The sequence below is a fragment of the Lytechinus pictus genome, unplaced genomic scaffold (assembly GCF_037042905.1).
Source record: "Lytechinus pictus isolate F3 Inbred unplaced genomic scaffold, Lp3.0 scaffold_20, whole genome shotgun sequence".
Lineage (NCBI taxonomy): Eukaryota > Metazoa > Echinodermata > Echinoidea > Temnopleuroida > Toxopneustidae > Lytechinus > Lytechinus pictus.
The window spans coordinates 3581731-3605254 of NW_026974141.1; the positions used below are offsets into that span (position 1 = coordinate 3581731).

The following is a 23524-nucleotide window of genomic DNA, read 5'->3' on the forward strand; positions in this document are numbered from 1 at the left end:
CGAGTCTAAAAGTCAGAAAAATGAAACAGAAAACTATTGAAGCTTCATAATGCAAAAACAAATTATAGTTATACAAAAGACATACGACTACCATTGTAAAGCTTAGAATGCAATCTTTCGCCTGATAAAAATCTTACGTTATATTCTATTCATTCACCAAATTTATGTACTGATTTGAGCGAGAACAATTTGAAAACAGGCTAACAAAACTCACTCACTCAGTCTCATCTCACATTCTGTCTATAACTTACAGCCTAGATTTGACATGTTGAAGAATCTTGAATCTTGAAGAAGTACTCTCCCAAAAGCGTACACGCTGTCCTGGAGAGGGTTGTGCTGTGTCAGGTGCTGCCAGTGCTTCAGGTGATGTGGTGATCCTGTGGTGGTATTCTTGGTGCACTATATACAGTGTGCTAGGTGCAGTGTGCGGGTGGTGCGTGTGTGTCCCTCTTACAGCATCTTAAGGGGAGGGGGAGGCAACATTTGCTGAATGATAGGCAATGTTGCTCCCCGGAAGCCAGCTATAGAGGTCGAAGTTACAGCAGCGTTTGGGAGAGTATTCCAAATACGGATGGTTCTTGGGAACATACTGTACATGTAGCAGTTCACTCTACAAAAAGGCTGGGTGTACTTGAGCTGATGTCCAGTGTGTTGTGAACGTTGTGGACGAGAACTGCTGCTTAACTTAATCTGATGTGGCATGTTGATGTAAACATAATTGTGATGAATTTTGTAGAACATCTCACATTGGCTAAGAAGGCGTCTGTGTTGGAGAGTATCCCAGTGAAGAGTTGACAACATCGATGTTACACTGGATTCTCTGCTATAGTCATGAAGGACAAACCGAGCACCCTGACGCTGAATGTTCTCAATAATGTTTACATCTTTCTGTATGTGAGGATTCCATGCACATGAAGCATACTCAAGTTGAGGTCTGACAAGTTGCTTGTACGCAATGTCTCTCACTTTCAGGTCACATTTACCCAATGCTCGACGTATGATTCCAAGAGTACGAGCAGCTTTGGAGGATATCTTCTGTGCATGGGAGTTCCAACTCAGGTTGTCTGTGATGGTCACACCGAGGTATTTACAGGAGGTTGCCGTTGGAACAGGTTGGTCACTGATGGTAAAGTTGCAAGCCAAGGGTTGTCGTTTCAATGAGATACACATGTGGGCACACTTCTTGACATTGAAGGACATATCCCACAGTTTCGCCCAATCTGATAATGTTGAAAGATCTCGCTGGAGAATTGCGTGGTCAGCTCTTGTCTTGACCTTGCGATACAGCACACAGTCATCAGCAAAGAGTCTGATTGGTGATGAGATGCATTCACAGATGTCATTGATGTACAGCAGGAATAACACAGGCCCGAGTACTGAGCCTTGCGGCACGCCTGAGAGTACACTGGCTCGTGGTGAGGATGTTCCATCAACATGAACTGACTGAGATCTGCCTGATAGAAAAGCTTGGATCCATCCATGCATTTGACCAGTAATGCCATAATACTCCAATTTGTAGAGCAGCTTCCTGTGTGATACCTTATCAAAGGCCTTACTAAAGTCGAGAAAGAAGGCGTCTGTCTGACATTGCTGGTCGATGTTGTATGCCCAGTCATTGATGGCCTCAACAAGTTGCGTTTCGCATGACAGTCCCTTCCTAAATCCATGTTGGTTTGGGTTGATGATGTTATTCTTTTCCAAGTATTTTGACATGTGGCTCAATACAATGTGCTCTAGGATCTTGCAGCAGATGCATGTGAGTGACACCGGTCTATAATTGGCTGGGTTACTCTTGTCGCCAGACTTGTAGATGCTGGCCACTTGAGCTCTTAGCCAATCACTTGGAAGAATTCCCTCATCATAGGATTGTTGGAAGAGATGAGTAAGGACTGGGCTAATCTCATCTGCATAGTCTCTTAACATTCTAGCAGGTATTTCATCTGGACCACTGGCTTTGTTGGTGTTAAGTTCTTTCAGTTGTTTATTCACTCCTCGTAAGCTGATGAAGAGATCTTCAATTGGTGTGTACGGTGAGGGACCCTTGTCTGGTAGTACCGATGAAGTATTATCATGTGTAAAAACTGAAGAGAACTGAGCATTTAGAGCATTAGCTTTCTCCTCATTGGATACATAGGAAACATTTCCCACTTTTAAAGTTGGGATTCCTACCGACTCTCTCCGCTGAGCTTTGACGTACCTCCAGAATTTCTTTGCGTCAGTCATAAGACTTCCTCCAACAACATTTTGAAGGTATTCACTGTGAGCTGATTCTTTTGCTCTTTGAACAGAATTTCTCTTTGTTTTGTATGTTTCCCAATCTGAATGTGACCTTGAACGTCTTGCCTTCTTGTATAGCCTGTCCCTCTTATTCATTTCCCGTATGATCTTCGAGGTGATGTACGGGTGGCTTGTCTTGGGCCTCGAGTTCCTGTGGGGAATGTGAGACATGATTGACAAAAGAGAAGTCTTGAAGAATATCCAATTATCTTCTACAGAGATGTCTTCAGGAGATCTTTCAAAGTAGTCATATGACATCTGAGAGCAGCGCTCCTTAATGTCTTGTTTGTCAGCTTTGTCATACTGGTAAATTCTCCGCACTGGTTTTCTTTGGAGTTTGGGTCGCATATTGATGTCAAACAGGGTGATGTCATGGTCACTGATCCCAGGTTTTGTTTGGGTATTATTCACAGCATCAGGTGTAGTTGTGAGTATAAGATCTAAGATATTTCCAGAGGCCGGTCTTGTAGGCTCCCTACCCATCTGGGTTAAACTACATCCATTCACAAAATTGAGGAAGTGAGAATGAATTGCATGAGTTCTAGGATTCGATGTTACAACTTTACACCAGTCAATATCCGGTAGATTAAAATCTCCCGCTAGGACTAAAGCAGGCAGTTTCCTGTGCTTTCGAAAGATAGTACTGATGCTACCTTGTAATTCGTCAATCACCTCATCCTTAGAACCGGGTGGTCTGTAGAAGCTACCGAGATAGAGCAGCCCTCCTTTGACAAAGTCTATGGAAGCCCAGCATACTTCTGCAGAGCAATCAAACTCAGGACGCCTGATTGAAGCCAAGTCCCTCTTCACTGCAACAAACACACCACCTCCAAATGCATTCCGATCCTTTCTGTATACTTCATAGTTTTCTGGAAAGATAGAATATGTCGGCACGTCAGCATTCAGTTTTGATTCGCATCCAAGTATTATGTCTGGATCATGTTGGGCAAGAGCAGCCTGGAAATCCATTTTGCTCTTCTCAGACTTCAGTCCATTGCAGTTAACTTGCATCCCACGAAGCTTTGTTCGACGAGATTTGGACTTCTTCACTCTTGGGGCGTTTCTCAATGGCGTTGAGGTCAGCCGAGGAGAAAAGGAAGACCTATCTACGCTTGAATTATCAGGACTTGACGGACTAGAGGACTCGTCAGTCATGAGAGGGGTAAAGGAATTCGATGTGTCAACAGAGATGAAGGTTTTGAATAACCCATGCGAAAAATTTGGAAGTCCACAACTGCAGATCCAGGAAATGTTAGAGTCATTACACAGTGCTTCATAATGGCTGTCAGTAATTCCCATACATTGGCAATGAAACCAGTCATTACAGTGGTCACAGGCTACACCAGCATCATCATCTTTAACTTCATGCCCACATTGGCCACATGGGAATAGAACCGTGTTGGGTCCGGGATTAAGCTCAAGTCTACCACTCAGGAGTAGAGAGAGGATTATCATTTTTCTACTCCTCAAGCATTTGCCATCAGACTCTAGGAGATGACCTACTTCTGGTACATGTAATCTGTTGTAATTCTTTCTTTGGTAGTTTCTCCTCAATTCAAATGGAGTTGATGAAAGGATGCTGTTGATATTCTGCTCTGCTGAGTTCGAGCACAATGAATCATAGATATGAAGAGTTAAGAGTATCAGAAATGATAGCCTCAGTAACAGTGGCTCCATCATGGAGAAAACACGGTGTAAGGGCAGAACGTACAAATTCCACAATGATTCTCTCAGTAATTATTCCAAAGAATTGGAAAAAGAAAATACCAAATGACTCCAAAAGCTCCAATAGCCAATAGGTACATGGAATTGTTGATCCTTCTCACTGGTGCATACTAATAGTAATACTAATACTAACTAATGGCAAATTTTTTCAAGTCCATAAAATAAATGAAGAACAGTATAAAAATTCATAAAAAGCTCACAAATCCTGTATCTCTCCACTGGCCACAAAGAGTAAGCATAGCTTAACTGAAGTAAGGGTGTACTTTTCAGTTCTCAATGATGATAAAAAGCAAGTTCTCACCTCTGCTCACCTAGATATTTTGCTGTCATAACATGTCACAAAACACAGTTACTGGGACTACACCAAGATGGCTGACCTAAGGATCTCAGTATGTCCAAAAAATTGCTGGATATAACTCCTCATCAACATCAGAATATCCCTAAAAAAGTACTTCCAGGTCCTTAAATGAGAATGAATACTGGCCACAAGTAAAAACTGTGAAGATAAAAACTCCAAAAAGTGAAATTTTAGGAAAGTTTAGGACACACAACCACTGCCCTGCACACACAGCACACAGCACACAGCACAGCCTTTTTGCTATATTCTTTGTTCTAAAATGTCTTTTCACAAAATGAAATTTGCATCACTGTTTGTTGAATATATTTATCTATTTTTAATTGCAATGTTTATTTTGTCCTATCTCACTATTCCACAAAATCTTGAAATGTATCGCCATATTTTGCATCCTCCATTCAACATACTATGGCAGTGTATCCTATTGCCGGACACCTTTATTTCAGTGCTTTAAAAATGACAACTAGAGGAAATACAATCAACAACAATTCACACTTGCTATTCCAAATATTATGAAAATTATGAATATGATAAAATTATTTTATATTTACCAACCATTTTCTTTGCATCGCACTTGCCGCATACCCCTCCACGAAAAACAATTATTTTCGTGCGCGACAATTTATATCATGATTCCGGACGCGCGCCGGACGGGTAAAGATATCCTTGATTATAATGATGTAAGAACAAATTGTGTGATTTTTTTTCTTCTTATATCATGAGTAAATTCTAAGTTTTTATTTGCTTTTGTATATCGAATCTGAGCAGATGTTGGTAATAAATTCGTGTTTGATAACTTATTTTATTTTTTATTGTTAGCTGCATGTTCCATGGCACTTTCCAATAATAATATGCTCGCGTTCGTATCGTGACGCTCTTCAAGTTCTATCGATGCGCTGCCGATCGACGGCTCTACTCATGGTAAACCTCGCGCACGGGTACCTTGAGAACTAGCCGTCGACGATCACCCACAATACACCACACCTCATCATTCGATCGAAGGAGATTGAGACTGAAATTCGGAAAATCAGGCCCATATTTCCGTTAGAAAATAAATTATATCAATCGTTAATGCAAAACTATATGTTATATGATATTTAAAGCATTTTCTGTCATTTAAGAGATAAATAAGGTAAAAGTTTGATTTTTTCGCCTTGTTTTTGCAATCTTGTTCTATGTATTGCTCTGTGAAATTGAATTGCGGAAGTCTTACGGTAAGAAATTGTTTTCGAACGCAGTAATATGCGCGTCCGGAATCATAATAGTGTCCGGTAATACAATACGTGACTATACATAGCGCATCACATACGGTACATCATGTTCGAAAGTCAATCATCAATGCATATACAAGCGTAGTCAGCTGGCAGCCGTCTGTTTCGAGTTTTTAAACATTTTTTATTTTTCTGTATTTGGTGAGTGAAGCCAACGGAGTTCAGCTGAACAACCAACATAAGAGAGACCAAAGCTTTTGGTCTAATAGTAATACAAGCGCTGCTAAATAAATTGCACTGCACATGCACTGATGCAGTCCTGAAACTGGACTTCTGTGATCTATGCAAATTCAATGGCAATGCTTTAGATTTTTTTCAGTCTTTTTCTTTTTAGATTGGTCAGTTTGTGTTTTTGATCAAGGATTAACGACGTTCTGAGCTTCGAACTCAATAGTTTTTTTTTTTACTATCTCCAACTCCAAGTAGCTTCACAATCACAGGCACACAGCTCAGCTCAGCGCAGCAGCGGTAGTGTGTGTTAAGACGCCGTGGGTTCCCGGTCGCGTATTTTTTTTTTACACCACTGCTCCGCCAAAATTCTCCAAAATACGAAAGAAACGGCTCGCCGGCAAGTCTAATTTGTGTGCTCAATTCATGCTAGCGCTAGTACTAGTAGCAGCTAGCAACATCAAGCGATCGATATGATCATGATATGACCATATGATATGACCATGGCTTCGTGTATTTTTAGTGATGCAAATATGGGTAGTTTTACTAGGAATGGTGAAAAACAAATTGCAGTTACCCTACCACACCCACTATTTGAGAATCTTCAGAATCTAGCCATCCTTGCTTCAACCCAGAAAGGGGGCATCAACCCACAACATGTGTCTGTTCTAACACAAGGGGTTAATAGCAAAGGGATTGCAAAGAATACCATCGAAACTTACAATAAACTTGTTAATGGGAGGCGAGGCAAACAGAAGAAATTAACCATCACTTTCTTTGGAGCAACTAGCAAGTTACTAGTAAGAGGAAAGCAGACACAGCTGATTCCAGAGCTGTTATCAAAAATTATTAGCATGGATGCTTCTGACCTTCAAGTGGACATGACTGATGTGAAATCAACTCTAGAAGAGATTAAAAGGAGACTAGACCTGCTCTCCAAGATGACTCCCATGAAGCGCAATGGGTGCGATTGCAAAAGAAAAGGAAAGGCTACATGTACATGTCCAGTTTGCGATACTCATGCCTGTACAGAGACTATTCTTTGTGCCACCTGCAACAGATGGCTACATTTCGAATGCACACTCTTGTCTCGACAAGACTTGACCCACCTTCTAGGTATGGATGATATTGATTACATCTGTGCAGATTGTAGATTCCAGGAAGATATACCTATGAAGCTGTCTACACCATCTACACCATCTCATGAAAGTCAGGTTTCTCAAGAAGCAAACTGTGCTATTTGCAATACACCAAACTCTGAAAACTCTGTTGAATGTCAAGATTGCTGCAAGTGGTTTCACCTACATTGCCTCCCTACCAGAGCTGTTAATGACAACTCGATCATCTGCACCTCCTGTAGTATTGTGAATCCTCCAACCTTGAGCATGGAGACTCCAGAGGTTTTGGAAGAAGAATCTTCTGGTACTCCTGACTCAGTTCCTACTGCTGACCAGTCCCCCTCCATCATTTCTCCAGTAGAGCAGTTAGAGCCAGAAGGGGAAAAATTACTCAAGAAGAGTAATAATGCCAATCAAAGTCAAGACTCTTTGGATTCTACAGGTCCCTGCACTCTTTGTTTCAAAATGAAGAAAGAAAAGGATCGATTGAGAGAAGACCTCAAAGTTCAGAGATCACTTACCAGCCTGACCATTAGCGAAAATGAGAGTCTTCACAGGCAGATGGGGGAGTCCACCAGAGAAATCAGGCAGTTACAAGACCTGCGTTTTAATGATCAGAATCTACTTAAACAGAAAGATCACTACATTCATAAATTAGAGAAGGCTGTAAAGGATCGGGATGATTCAGTGTATGACTTACAACTTCAACTTGACTTCATGTATGCACAGTGCCTACAACAAGGAGTTGATCTTATGATGAATGGGAATCCTCCCTTGCAACATACTTCAAAGTCAACTTCTAGAGTCGTAAATGAGCCTAAAGGTCAGATGAAAAGGAACACATCTAATACAAGAGATAGAATACCCACCAGGAACTCATTTTCTCCTTTGATTGATGAATGCTTCTTACCTGACTATACCAGCTCAGGCAAGGCTCCTAACTATGATACTAGTATTCAGGCTCAACCACCCTTCAGTGTGAAAAAGAAACACCCAGAATTTATCAGAAGGAAACCAAACCATCCATATGTCAGCAAAGGAATGAATAATAATAATAGGAAGAGTCAAAACTCCAAGTTTCACTCAAATGAAAGAAGGCAAAGTGCTGTCAACTATAATGATCAATGGCCAGCCCGAACAAGCTATGTAACATCAAAAACTGAACGGGATACAGCAAGTGAGATAAATGACAAGCAGGCACAGTTTGTATCTTATGCAGACAAGGTTAAAGATGGTCAAGAGCAAAGTTACTTTTGTCATAATACTAATGATTCAGATCTACCTCAGAGAAGAAGAAATAGCAACAGCCAATACCACACCTCTAGGCCCCTCAGCTCAATATCTCATCAAGAATGCCTTGAATTCCAACAGCCCAGGAAACAACAGGATAACAGCACCACGAAAGATAGATCATCGGTCCCCCAAGTACCGAATCAGGGGGCCTCCAAGCTAACACCTTCATCAAAGCAACAGGATTTTCGGCAGGGCCGAGCCTCAACCGCCGACCACAAAACTCTAATGGAGGACACTTATCAGGCAGTGATGTATACAATCAATCTTCTGGCACTACCCCTATCCACTACGGACCCTGTCATTCGCCAAGTACTGAGAGCCCAACACCATCAAATACTGCACTTAACCTCCACAAGCCTCCACTTACTAGAAAACAACAAGGAAAACAACTAAGAATGGGAACCTTCAACTGCAGGGGGGCACAATCTAACAATGCTTTCATATCACGTCTTTTAGAAGAATTGGATATCCTATTAATTCAAGAACACTGGCTTTACCATTGGGACCTTAATGAGCTTACTAATATCAATGATAACTTCCAAGTCTTTAGTATATCACAGCAAAATAACTCATCATTACCACTACCAAGAAGGAGAGCAAAGGGAGGAGTAGCTACATTCATCAGAACATCAAGCTCTTGGAAAGCAACAAAGATAGAATCTCAATCGCAAAGATTAGTCATTACAGATCTACGTTATGAGCCTTCAAACTCGCATTTAATTATCTGCAATGGATACTTTCCGTGTGATGTTGATGCCAATAGTATTTCTGAGTATCATCATATGCTCTCTACCATATCCCACATCGAAGCAACCCATAAAGAGGCCCTGATTATACTTGGTGGAGATCTGAATGCTGATCTGACAAATGCATCGTGTAAGAAACCTACAAAGCGTATTCTAAAGGAATTTCTGATTAGTGAGAACATGATTAACTTATCATCTCTCCAAAATAAAAAGGAGCTATACACCTTCCAATCAGATGATGGTTTACGACAATCATACATTGATGACTTCATAATTCCTGCAAAACTCGAAAACTGCTTCTCTGACCTTCTTATTCAGCATGACGATCCTTTAAACACCTCTGACCACACACCGGTTAAAGTGACATTTTCACTACCACTTTTAGCCAATTATCAAGTAGATCATGATATACCTGATCGCAAAGCTAAAGGATCTGGAAAGTCTATACTTCGTCCTAAGATATCTTGGCATCAGTGCAGTGCTGACCAGCTACACCTTCTCTATACTCTTCCTATGGAACAAATATCAAAGAACCTTTTCTATAATCTTCCTGCAATGTGCTTGGATCCGACTCAAATCGACCTGCTGCTTGATCAACTTAGCGAAGAAATGTTGAAGGTATCACTAACTCTACCACACTCGAAGGGCCGTCAGAAAAGAAAAAGGAAAGGGAAAAGAGAGTGGACCAAAAAGGTAGAGGCATGTTATAAACAATCTCAATATTACTGGCGTCTCTGGAGGGCCAGCGGAAAACCAAAAGGCAAGGACCCTCTCTGGATCAAGCATGTATATACAAAACGTCTATTTAGAAGTAGCATCAGGCAAGCACGGCGGATGTATCACAATAATCTCCTTTCAGAAATTGAGGATGCTAAAGGTAGCAATGATAAACTCTTCTATAGGCTTGTCAAAAGCACTAAAGGATCTCGGTCCACTGATACACTGTCTTATAGGGGTACAACATATGAAGGAGAGGCAGTTTTAGATGGCTTCAACTCACATTTCTCAGATCTTGCTAAACCGGATTACATGAATGCCTCTTCTCCGCCTGAATTGGATGAAGCTATTCCCACTCGCCCGTTCCAGGAAAATTTGAATCAACCACTTCAACCCTCTACTTCAAAAGATCTAGATGAAGCTATTAATTCTCTCAAGAAACAAAAAGCTGCAGGACCTGATAATATATCTCCTGAGCATCTTATATATCTTGGCCCAATAGCTCGGAAATTACTTCTCGCCCTCATCAATCGATGTATATCCCTAAAGTATATTCCTGAACCTTTGAAGTCCGGCCTTATAGTCCCAGTTCACAAAGGAAAGGGAAAAGATGTAAAAGATCCTTCTAACTACCGAGGCATAACAGTTTCTTCAACAATTGGTAAAGTTTTGGAAATGCTCATCAAATCTCAACTAGAAATTCCACTCGCAATAAATGATGTCCCAGACCAGTTACAATTTGGATTCCAGAAAGGCAAATCTTGCCTCCTTACTGCATCTTCACTGGAATTAATAATCCAACTGAACTCTGCCAAGAAATGTACAACATACCTTGCTCTTCTCGACGCACAGAAAGCATTTGACATCGTTTGGCATAAAGGCCTATTTTCTAAGCTTCAAAACCTAGGCCTCCATGAATCCCTGTTATCTACACTGGAAGAGTTCTACAACGGTAGTACCAGTAGAGTCATGTGGGAAGGAAAAGTCAGCTCTCCTTTTCAAATCCTTCAAGGTGTAAAACAGGGGAGTGTGCTCTCTCCCACCTTATATACAGTCTTCATCGATGGCCTGATCAAATCACTAAGGAACGCTTGTCTTGGATGCTCTATTAATGGTAACCCAGAGAGCTCCCGCCCGCACAGCGGGCGGGAGCCCAGAAGCTTACCGTGTATTTTACCATTGTCACCGGACTAGGGTGATTTATGGTCAAAATATTTCTCCAAATGAATTGTGAAAACAGAAAGTATACAATTACCACGATTATATGGATGAAGGTCTAACGAGTGGCAGATTCCTGACATCTGGGCACAGTCTGGAAGCTCAAAAAAACGAAAAGTTATCTCCTTCTACCCAGTCTCGATCGGCCATTTTGTTACGATTTTTAACAAAAATGGCCGATCGAGACGGGGTAGAAGGAGAGAACTTTTTGTTTTTTTGAGGTTCCAGACTTAGCTCAGATGTCAGGAATCTGCCACTCGTTAGACCTTCATCCATATAATCGTGGTAATTGTATACTTTCTGTTTTCACAATTTATTTGGAGAAATATTTTGACCATAAATCACCCTAGTCCGGTGACAATGGTAAAATACACGGTAAGCTTCTGGGCTCCCGCCCGCTACGCGGGCGGGAGCTCTATGGGTTATATTAATGGTTGCTACATGGGAGTGATAGTACTAGCAGATGACGTTGCTCTAATCAGTACATGCCCCCGAGAACTCCAATCAATGCTGGATCTCACCTTCTCTTATTCCTGTGATTGGAGATATAAAATTAATCCACAAAAAAGTGCCGTAGTAGTAATAAACAAAAAAGCATCAACCAGTGTAAGTTCAGTCGAGTGGAAAATGGGAGGAATGACAATCAAGGAAAGCAGAGAGCACCCACACCTTGGCATAGTAAAAAGCAATTGTAATATTGACCATACCAATAACATCATTTCAAAGGGATATAACACCTTCTTCTCTCTCACTGGAACTAAGCAAGGAACTCTACGCCTGCTGCCACCAATATGTACTCATCTCTGGAAAATGTTCTGCATACCAAGAATGCTATATGGGATTCAGATTATTCAACTTACCAACTACATGCTGTCCCGTTTGAACAAGGCCCAAACATTTCTTTTTAAAAGAGTGCTTGGTTTGCCAAGGAGTGCGGCGGACGAAATTGTTTATTTATTGCTCGATATCCTCCCAATGGATAAGCGAATCGACTATGAAATTCTTCTCTTACTTGGGCAATATGCAAGCCTTTCAGACGAACGCACTGAGAGAAGAATCCTGTTGAATGGTATAGCATACAATACACCTTTGGTAAGACGCTGGATAAAAATCCTCAATAGTTATGAGCTTCCAAGTCTCCCTAACATCCTTAGAGATCGCATTCCATATAAAGTATGGAAGAAGCTAGCACTGGGAAAAATTTATAAACAACACTATGCTGCCCTTGAAATTGCAATTGCTAAAAAATCTTCTCTAAGTCTATGGTCGGGCATGACCCAACGTGATAAAAAGAATTATTACCCAAAGCAAGTCTCCAGCCCTCTCCTGAGGGAAGCTATGTCCATCAGAGCTCAATTATCCTGCAGTACATACCCAACGAATAGAAGGTTATTCTCTCTGAATCAAAGTACCACAAAGTCCTGCAAGTTCTGCCACTCCGAACTGGAAAGTGTTGTACATTTTGTTGGAGAATGCCCAGCGTTTAGCTCACACAGGAAAACCCTTCTAAACTTAATAAAAGAAGACGAGGAACTGCAGTATTTTTCTGTGCATTTCAAAGATCAAGAACCTCAACAATTTACCGCTTCCGTCCTGTTTCTTCCTGACGTTGAATTAGCAGATTCCTCCAGAAACGACCTCAACCTACTTGTCTTAAATTTCTTGCATAAGATTCACCTCTCTCGATCTACCTTACTCTCACGTCAAAATATGTAACGCTAATGTTTTTTAATATAATGCAGTATTAAACTGCGGATCTCCGATACAGCGGAGGAAGGATACAGAAGAAGAAGAAGAAGGTGGATTCGATTTCCCTTAAGTCCCCACGTCACGTGCGTGATATCTTCATCATCATCACGATCATGGTCTGATCTTTGGTACTGTTAGAGCTCATAAAAACACCATTTCATCATGGACAGTAATGACCGTACAAGTCGAGATGAAACTGTCAATCCTCATGATGTCATTCCCATTCAACTTAAGGTAAATTTGTTTTCTTTAAGACTTTATAATATCTGCTCAGCAGATGTTTTGTGTGCAGTTTTGCATTGCCATTGCATTGGGCTTTCTCAAACATGCATGTAAAACTCAAAGTTTCTGCCTTTTTAAATTAATTCTGGAGTACGGTAGTGGGGGAAGGGTATTTTGAAAGCAATTCTGACACTTGATGTTATGTTATACCGAGGTTTTTACCTGACTGCTAAGAAAGCAAGAATGCCTGTGACTATGCACATGCATGCATGGTCATGGAAGTGCACTGCCAATATGCCATGCCCATGGCATGCCGGCCATGCTAAGCTGCGCTGCGGTGGTACGTTGGTGCAACGTAAGACGCGCGCTGATGAAGCATTTGGCCGACCCCAGCCGGCCAGCATACACACTCCGTCTCCGTCGACTGGCTTTGATTTGTGCAACTACAAGACTCGATACTTTTTTTTATTTCGTCAACAAAGACAACGATAATAATGATTATTTTTATTTACCTTATCACGATCTGTCCTCTCTCTTCTTTTGTCGCTGACATTAGAATTTCTTCGATTGGGGGGTTTCCGGTGAACAAATATCGTCGGGATAGCGTCAGATTTCAGCATTTTTTTTCGGGGAGTGTACCCCATTATCTTTGCACGGACATCTTCTCGGAAACAATCCAGCTCGAAGTGGTCCTCGCAAACGACTCTACTCGCGTTATATTTATATGTTTTTATGTCAAACTTGTCAGTCCCAATATTGTGAAGCCACTGGGCACATCTCTCTCGATCTCGGATCGGATTTGGTATAGAAAACGCACTTTTATGGTTATTTTCTCCCGGCCGAACCGAGCAGCCGTATGCCTGACACATAGGCATATTGCAGCTTAGACCAAAAGCTTCGGTCTCTGTTATGTTGGTTGTTCAGCTGAACTCCGTTGGCTCCACTCACCAAATACAGAGACCGAAGTTCTAGCGCGATCTGTACAGGGGACAATGGCCATATGTTTATGTGTATTAAGTTCGGATAAAACAGGGCAGTGAAGTTGCGCGACAGCCGAGATAAGTCACTGTTTTTGTTTCTTTTAACTTGATTTTCCCCGTTTTTTGGCAATTAATGCCAAGAGTGAATGTTAATTTGCATTTCGGTCGCGTTAATTTTCAAATGTTTGATTCATTAAAAAGACAAAAATTGAAGAGCCCCGACGGGGGGATTTTGCATTGTAAGTCCCCTAATGGTGGCTGCACGATAGCGAGCCGTCTGTGTATATATGAGGAAACAAAAAAAAAAATAAAAAATGTTAAAAAACTCCTCGAAACAGACGGCTGCCAGCTGTCTAATTGCAGCTGTGAGACGTCGCGCGCTGGATCATGATTGTTGCGAAACCAAAGTGGAGATGGTACGTCACAGTCACGTGACCGATCTCGCTACATGTGCGCGAAATTTAATTCTTTTTGCCCCAAATAACCGTTACAAGAAATGCTCTTAAAAATCTCCAAAGTCGAGTAAGGAGATAATACTTTTTGAAATGGCTCCTGTAATTATTTACTACGGGCTAAATATTTTTTGGAGCTGGCCTGGACCACCCCTTTAAGGCGATTATTCAAGTTATGCAACTTTGACTTCTGAAAGGTTGAGTTTATAGCCTTAATTATTATGATAACCAAATATTATTTCATTGATATATTGTACATATTAGTATACTCCCATTATTCATATACCGTAAAACAGGGCGAACAGGAACACCAAGGTGACCAGGGACAAAAGGATCCGCTTTTACGAGTTGGATCACTCTGTGGACCCTGTTCTGTGATAGACCTTTCAACCTGTTTAGAAATGAACAAAAAAAGTTAAAGCAAAACATGGTCTAAGTAGTTTGAAACAATGTCTGTAAAATTTGTCCCTATTCACCCCGGCATTCGTGTTCCCTCTTTTCTTATTTTTATGCATCTCCCAGAGGCATTGTGTTTTAGGGTTGTCCGTCCATAGTCCATCTGAAAATCGCCTATGGAAAAGTAGTCGCATTTGCTCCCGAGCAGCGACCGAACGCGCGTACGTGTACAGAAGCTATGGCACTCTAGATACGAAATTATGTTGTAATGGGGCCGAAATGTGAATTGACTCAAAAGTAAAATTCCTACGAAGCTCGGTTGAGTGGAAATCTATTTTCTACACCTTTTTTTATGATAATACCAAATTTTAAAGAAATTAGAGATTCAGGCTCCACGGAATTGCTGTTTATAAAACACATGTTTGAGCTTCTCCCACACCAGATTTGCGTATTATTACACGTAAATTTCCCTGTTTGCACACGCTGTGTCGAGGTGGGACGGTCTGTCAAAGACTGTATCTCATGAATCAAACATCGTACGAAAGCCGGTTTCCCGCCAATCTGTGCAGAATATATTTCTCTACAATACATGTAAGAATGATGCTGATTGGTTAAAAATTGTCTACGGAAATAAAGAAAAACTAAGACCCCTTCATTTGTTCACCCAATCAGCCGTCAGTGCGATATCTGCCCTCATTAGCATACCGGGTCATGACGTATCAAGACGTCTGAGTTTCATCATGGTGGATTTTACATGTAGCGCGAAAATCAGACAACATTTGAGGTTTACTTCGGGTATTTAGCTAAATTGGATTTTGATCTAGTGACATAAGACTGCAAAGAGTCTGAAACTTTCATTTATATGTATTGTCAAGAACAGAACGAGGAGAATTGTGCTTTTTTCTACAATGTCGGCTCAGGATCGCCCATTCTCATAACTGTACAAAGAGAGGTTGGATAGCACCATTTGTGTCTACGGGGGGATTCCAGCTTGACAGGACGTTCACATAACAATATGCAGAAACAACATAAACAACTTTTGTATTTACATGTAGATCTGCCCACTATAAAAAAAAAACGAAAGAAAATGCCATGAATATCAAGCCTACAGTGTTCTGTATGCATGTAGATTTTACGATAATTTACCCATTTTCCATAATGGACGCGTCCGTATCGTAGTTTCGTAAGCTGGCGTGCGCATTGGACCGGAGAGCTCATGAATAATTCATGAAGCGGGCGGCGTACGTCGGTGACCCGCGGAACCCGGTCATTTTGAGCAAATGCGAATTTCCACCCCAAACTTTTCCATATGAGTTACTTAAGAACAATGGAGCCAATTTTTACAAACCCTTCCTCAAATATGTACTCTGTATCAGCATGTAATGATGAGCTGATCAGATCGTGTGTTGAGGGGATAAAAGGTCACATGGCTGAGAAACTTGTGAAAGGCGCGACTTATATATATATATATGATAAGGAATTATTATGCTTGTCATTAAGGGTTAAGCCTAAGGGGTTTAATTTCTAATGGACGTGGTTCGAAATCCAGCTGTGTGTGACTGTAACAAAAGGGAATTTTCTCCTTGAAATTTTGTGATATTTTGTTTTCTACTGAAATGTATGTGATAATCAAGAATTGAGGTTCACGAAGGTTATTGAAATGATTAATGGAATCTCGCTAATAACATTTATCCTTCAGACTGGAGAGAACATGTACACAGTAAGAAGTCAGAGTGAGGAGGGAACACATGCTGTGGACATGAAGGTGGGAGTTATTACTTGCTTTGTCGGAAGAACTGGCGGGGCCTGCAAACATCAGGAAGCTACAATCAAACATTTCAACGAGACATCTACTAATTTTCTTCCATCATCTTCAGAAGAAAGGGCTCTCATATTGAAGATTGATACTGGAAGTAAGTATGTTGGATATGATTTGTTCATTTATTGTCTCACCTGCATAGCAGAGTGAGACTATATGTACTCCTCTTCCGACGGCGGCGGCGTCAACATTGGAATCTTAACTAAGGTTAAGTTTTTGAAATGGCACCATAACTTAGAAAGTATGTGGACCTATTTCATGGAACTTGGACATAAGGGTAATCAAATATTACTAAACATCCTGCCCGAGTTTCAGGTCACATGACCAAGGGCAAAGGTCAGTTAGGGTCAACAAACTTTGGCCATGTTGGGAATATGTCCCGGGGGGGGGGGGCACTCAGTATATAATGCATAGTGGGTATGTGCCGCGGAGGGGACCCCCATTTTCACACTCAAATTTTCGTTCCGAGGCATAGCATTTTTGTCTTATCGAGACAAAAAACAAAGAAAGCCGCTCCAAGGCATAGCACTTTGTTCTTATCGAGAAAAAAAAAGAAAGAAATCCGCTCCAAAGCTTCGCATATTTTTCGTTACGCCGTTCCGGTCGCAAGAAAAGCGGCCGCCGAGCGCTGTCCGACCATCGTCTCTGCGCTAGCGCACCCAGCGGAGGCCGCGTATAGCTGCATCATGCACGCATATGCCCGTTCCATAGGGGTACATACGCACGTACTCGCACGCTGGCGATCCGTTCCAAGGACCCCCGTTTTCACAAAATTGTAGTTCCGAAACCCGTTCCGAGGACCCTCCTTTTTACAATAAGCCCGCTCCAAGGCCCCCGTTTTTTGTCTCGCCCGCGGCACACCCCTACCACTTTTTTGGTCGAGTGCCCCCCCCCCCGGGGAATATGTGTTGAATTGTCATTATAATTGAGAAAGTTCATGGATCTAGCTCATGAAACATTGACAAAAGGGTAATATAGTATGAATGATTGTTTTGCACATGTCTTAGGTCACATTATTATGGTCTAAGGTAATTTTTGGACAATGGACATAATATTTTATTATCATATTGTTTTCTTCTGTGAATAATTATTCATTAGCTCTTTTCAAAGGCAGCTCTGCTTGCTATATCAAATTGCGTATTGCAGGCGAGACCGCCAGAGGCGTACCACTTGTTTATTTATCTATTTAAAAATTTATTTTTACTTTCTTTCACTTGAAATTTAGTGCAGTTAAAGTGATCTCTGATCTCAAGTCCCCTTTAAAGTGGGATGTTTCTCATTCACTTGTACACAAATCTCAAGTGAGAGGCCAGCCCGGTCAATAAATGTTTGGAAAGCATGAAGTTCACCGAAATTTGGAGTCCGATGCTTGGATTTGTAATGATCTCTAAGTATAACTCTCTTAGAAGTCTTTCTGTAATTCATCCAACATCCACGTATGATGTAATGTACACAGAAACGTTCTTAAAGCCAAACCATAGTCTACTTGCTGAGACTAGCAATTCTATAGCGTTACCATCTTCCAGACAGCGCCGCATCTATTACGTAACAGCTCTCTGGAATGGAGGAGACAAGTAACTTTGCAGGCGCGAAGTTTAAAAACAGAAGTTAGAACAAATTGCCCAGAGAAACCCCCTCGGGCTATTGAATGATTGACGTGTAGGGGCTTTAGCAAAACCCTAGTTAATGTGAGAACTGAGAATATCGGCATTACATTGAATTTTGTGTTATGGTTTCTTAATGCGGTTGAATAGGATGTCCTAAAACTTGTAGAAACATACTATTGCAACACAGCCCTGAGAGGGTGACCTGCGAATAAACATGAAGCTATAATCTCTGGTCTGAAGCCTTGTCTGACTGGCCCATACTTTCTGAACGGTCAGACCCTTTAACATATTCTATTGTAGGGGGAGTGAGTAATCAATCAAATTGTTTGTAACGCCACATACACAATTATTTTTATTCCGTTTAGATGATGTGAACGTTCCATTCAGATGGCTAGAATCACTCCAGTTTGTTGAACCAATGGTAGGATCAGGAGAAGGTCAAACAGAACCATCTCTGCAAGATGTGCCAGATGCGAGTGGATCTATACCTTGGAGCACGTTGGCTGGATCCTTTGATGCAGACAGTGGTGATGACTTCGAAATGGAACCAAAGAAAGTCCAAGACCCACAGCTTGTGCGTATCCAGAGTTTGGAAGTTCAAAGAGACTTTCACAATGCTTTTGATAGACGTCTTCATGGTGGCAGTAGTTCAGGAAATTGTGAGTTACATTCATACTATTCATTGAAATTGACAAATACCAAAAAACATGTTTTATTCAATCTATAGATGACATGAGTGCCACTATGCTCTTAAAAATAAATTTAAAACAAAGTCGTATCATGTGAAAAAGTGATGCTACAAATCAGTATTTATTTATATTCTGATAAATATTCTGAGAGTAGTGACATTATTATTATTACTGTTATTATTTTATTCAGCAATTTCAGAGTAATGAATACAGAAAAAATAGGCAATCACAAGTTACATGCATGAAAGTAATCGCAACATAGTGTTGTATTCTCACTGATTTGACCTCAAAACAATGAACATTTTCATGATGAATCATGGATTGACAAAGCATTCCACTTAAATGATAGTGTTCTACATTTGTCGTTTCATATTTTTTTTATTGTGCATGAATTATTTTGATGATGTTTGCATGAATTTGTTATTTGCCATCCATTTACATGTTCATGGTTTCAATGCATGTGTCTAACAGAAACACTTTCACAAGAGGAAGAAGAAGAAGCAGCAGGCAAGGTGATTGAACAGGGAAAGGGTTTGATTCGGGGGGGGGGGGGGGTTGACGAGTGGATACCATGCGCGACCATGAGATCTCAAAAAGCACCTTAACACGTATTTTCCATATTCTGAAAATGCACCACTTAACAAGTATTGGCTGGGGAAACCCTACCCCTAACAAGTATTGGAAACAAGACGATACTATTGGCAAGTATTCCCTGAATTGAAATACGGACGTCGGTCATGGGTTTTACCTTTACCTACATCATTGGTTTTAGTACAGCCCCACTCGCGCAAATCGTAATCTTAACACATAGTGTTAATTCTTGGGGCAAAAAGTGCTTTATAAAACATTTTTGTCTTGATTTTTATACCCTCGCAAATTTTGACCCTAAACACGCAGCTTTCATGGAAACCCTTTTTTCATTATTTTAGTGTTTTTGACACCCTTATTATGTTACGTCAGTAACATGTCCTATCTTGAAAACGACATCCTTTTTACATGTTTTTTGGTCGCGCATGATATCCACTCGTCAATGTAAGTGCCCCCCCCCCGCGTTTGATGATTTTAACCCAAAACATTTGTATCAATCAGGTACAATGCAAATGATCAACAGTGTTGAATGTTCAAAATCTAACAGATTCTAAATGTCATTCATGTGTTGAATATAACTCATTTTTTATTATCTTTAATATAATTCATTTTTTATTATCTTAATTTTCCATTCTTGTTCTGCATGACTTTTATGATGTGTTACCTCAATATTGTGCCAATGGATTAAGAGCATCTGATCATTTTGCATGAGTAAGTAGAATTATTTGATATGTGTTTTTAAACCATTGATCTTCACGTCCCAACATACAATAACATGAATATCAGTCATTGTTTGTTAAATTTTCACAGATAAAAAAAAGCAAAGGGAGTAAAAAATTAATGAAGGCATCTATCAATCCATCCATCCATAGATATGTTTATCAGTTTATCTAAAAATAATTAGTATGTGCATTTGATATTTTTCCCTAAAATAAATTTTCAATAACATCTAAACTATGCAAATAGTACAACTTGTTTTGATGAGGATCATGCCTTTATAGAGTTGTGCATGCATCAGCATTTTTTTATGAGGCAGTAAAGGTCATGATAACACTTTGAAATCGACCAGTAACCTTATTTGAGAATTGACCTCAGAGCATTTTGATTTGCAATTGCCTTTTTAAACAGCTCTCACATGTTACAGTTACTGTAGTTATATTTTGTTTGATAAATTAAAATTTAACCTATTTTTGAATCACTGTTATTTTTATTTTAAATCATGTTTATCATTCATTTGTGTATTTTTTATCTATGAAATACATGTGCCTGTTGACTTGAAGTATTTTCTTTTCTTTGGTTTCAGCTCCAAATCATTTGGAGGAAGGTCTTCAGGAAATGTTTGAAGACATGAAACGAAGACTTCAAGGAAATCCCGAGGTGTTTGAGGGCCCTGTAAAGAAAATGTTGAAAAGCTATTCAAAGTTGAAAGGGAATAACAGTTTAACCTCAGCCATGAGTATGTTTGGTCGGTATAATGGTATCAACTTTGCAAAGCGTACATGTACATCATCAAAGACCAAGGCTACTGATCAGTCACCTCTCACCTCTGGGCCCAGCATTGGTGTTCAACCGTTGTCAATCGCCAGGAGAAAAGTGAAGCTTGGGGGTAGGAGAAGCTTAACAAGGGGCCGGCCAACCAAGCAAGCTGCGACTCAGGAACATGGTTATGCCAAAGGATCCCACTCTCAATCAGGGATTCCAAAGAGGGCAAGAGTAGCTGCACCACATTCACTGAGCCATGCCACTACAATGTGCCAGTCTCTTGGAAAGACTCACAGTTCTAAGTGAATCTTAACAGTGCATATATGCCCAGGGGGATCAAGAATAGTTTGATTCCTTAACTATAAAATCTGGGGTCTTCATTCAAAAGTTTTTTCTCTAAATACTGGTCATAAATCGCGACAACCAGGTATGCAGCTCTGATGTTTCGCGTGTTAGAAAAAAAAACGTGGTTTCATGTAAAAAATCAGTGCAACTTGTGTTTTAAGTCCATATTTATAAATCTTTTACCATTTTTGTCTCACCTGCATAGCAGCCACCGCTCTTCGGCGGTGACTATCAAATCTTAACCATAGGTTAAGTTTTGAAATGACTGCATAACTTAAAAAGCATATAGACCTAGTTCATGAAACTTGGCCATAAGGTCAATCAGGTATTACTGAACATCCTGCCTGAGTTTTGAGTCACATGACCAAGGTCAGAGATCATTTAGGGCCAATTAACTTAGACCATGTTGGGGGAATCAGCATCAAAACCTTAACTTAAGGTTAAGTTTTTGAAATGTCATCATAATTTAGAAAATATAGGGACCTAGCTTGTGAAACTTGGACATAAGGTTGATCAAGTATTACTGAACATCCTGCTTGAGTTTTACGTCACATGACCAAGGTCAGAGGTCATTTAGGGTCAATGAACTTTGGCCAAATTGGAGGTATCTGTTGAATTACCATCATAACTTCGAAAGATTATCAATCAGATTCATGAAACTTGGAAATACAAGTTATCATGTATCACTGAACATCTCATGCGAGTTTCAGGTAACATGACCTAAGTCAAAGCTCATTTAAGGTCATTGAACTTTGGCCATTTTGAAGGTACATGTAATTATTAGATTGCTGTCATAACTTTCAAAGTTTATAGATATAAAATATAAAGATATAAAATGTGGATATAGGGGTAATCAAGTATCACTGACAAGTTTTAGATCACATGATCAAGGTCAAATGTCAATGAACGTAGTATTGTATAATATGAATGTTTTTTTTGTGAATATTTATTTTAAAGTAGTTTTCAAAGTCAGCACTGCTGCTATATTGAATAGCGTGATACAGGTGAGACAGCCAGAGGCATTCCACTTGTTTTTTTTTTTTTTTTGGGGGGGGGGGGGGAGGGGGGAGCACCCCGAGCGCCCAACCGTCAGTATGTCACTGTCCAAAGGCACCATAACCTTTGTAGCACACAATGAAAGGATTTGAAAAAAAGAAACACTCTCTCCCATACTTTGGTAAAAAAAATTGTTCTTACCTAAAGAAGGAACATTAAAAACTAAAAAAGAACATATAAAAAGGAACAACAGAACTATTCAAGCAAATAATTAGACTTGGAAATTAATTTTGACTGTATAATTCGAAAATTATGGCAAAAATAATGAAAAAGATGAGAGGAAATCTGCTGATTAGCAAGAAGTCCAACCATCATATTTATCATTTCATGCCATTTTGGCGCAAGCCTCATTTTTAGCTCCAGAAAAAAAAACATTCCAAAAACATTACGCTCAAGCATGAACAAAACTAAATCATTTTAATGGCAATTGAAGTATAAGACTTCAGAGCACCTATTGACACCAAAATATAGAGATCATAATTTGAAACAAAAATTTTATAGACTTTTCAAATCTGTCCCGTTTTTTTTAATACGCATTGTAGGGGTAATCAAGTACCGGGTATCACTGACAAGTCTTAGGTTGCATGATTAAGGTCAAATGTCATTAATTGTCAATGAACATAGTATTGTATCATTTTATGAATTGTGTTTTTTTGTGAATAATTTTGGTATAGTCTTTTTCAAAGTGATTAAAAAAACCCAAAGGGAATAGGGTTACGTTCTTATTTGTATGAAGTTGAACATATATCCAAAACCATCTAAAGTCATCCTGTTACCACATTATTGTCTAAAGGTTATTGTTGATATTACGTAAAAGGGTTCCGAAAACTATTTGAGTTTGTAACAGAGCTGATATCAGATATCTTTCTGAATGCATTTCAAATAAAGAGGAAACAACGTTTTTTAATCCGCTGTATTCCAATGTGATTTTGTATTGAAAATGAATATTTGAAGATATTGTCTAGTGATGAAGAGTGATGCTGAGCAAAGTGCTGAAAGAATGTGTGAGGGCAAGTTTTTGTAGTATTTTTCCTAATAGACCTTCTGGTATTGACTTGTTCTGAGGTTTTCCCAACCTGAAATACTCTTCAAAATCACAGAGTATACATTTGCAGCAATGCTTGGTAGTACGCACCTGTTGGACAAAGTTCAGTAGTAGCTGTGATAAAAGACTGAGATAGATGAATAGAGAGGGGAAAAGGGAGAGGAGTGAGAAAGAATGAAAGGGTAGGATGAAGTACAAGGAGATTG

The 23524-nt window shown here is 40.0% G+C and overlaps 2 protein-coding genes across 2 annotated transcripts; both read left to right on the forward strand.

Moving 5' to 3' along the window:
- The first annotated feature begins 8602 nt into the window (after positions 1-8602).
- Positions 8603-11319, forward strand: LOC135157925 (uncharacterized). Its single transcript, XM_064115124.1, has 2 exons — positions 8603-10654; positions 11239-11319. Exons 1-2 carry the CDS (start codon positions 8603-8605, stop codon positions 11317-11319), a joined length of 2133 nt encoding a protein of 710 aa, XP_063971194.1.
- A 4875-nt stretch (positions 11320-16194) lies between these two features.
- LOC129283964 (uncharacterized) lies at positions 16195-23180 on the forward strand. Its single transcript, XM_064115126.1, has 3 exons — positions 16195-16600; positions 18479-18772; positions 20694-23180. The coding sequence occupies exons 1-3, from the start codon at positions 16348-16350 to the stop codon at positions 21176-21178; spliced, it is 1032 nt and encodes a 343-aa protein (XP_063971196.1). The 5' UTR covers positions 16195-16347; the 3' UTR covers positions 21179-23180.
- The last annotated feature ends 344 nt before the right edge of the window (positions 23181-23524 follow it).

What these genes read in the sequence shown, in the direction of transcription:
- LOC135157925 (XM_064115124.1), top strand. Translation starts at nt 8,603, where the DNA reads ATGGGAACCTTCAACTGCAGGGGGGCACAATCTAACAATGCTTTCATA. An exon ending in GAGTCATGTGGGAAGGAAAA is followed by an intron (nt 10,655 to 11,238) that starts GTCAGCTCTCCT and finishes AAATCACCCTAG; the next exon opens with TCCGGTGACAATGGTAAAAT.
- LOC129283964 (XM_064115126.1), top strand. Translation starts at nt 16,348, where the DNA reads ATGATTAATGGAATCTCGCTAATAACATTTATCCTTCAGACTGGAGAG. An exon ending in ATTGAAGATTGATACTGGAA is followed by an intron (nt 16,601 to 18,478) that starts GTAAGTATGTTG and finishes TATTCCGTTTAG; the next exon opens with ATGATGTGAACGTTCCATTC. An exon ending in TGGCAGTAGTTCAGGAAATT is followed by an intron (nt 18,773 to 20,693) that starts GTGAGTTACATT and finishes CTTTGGTTTCAG; the next exon opens with CTCCAAATCATTTGGAGGAA.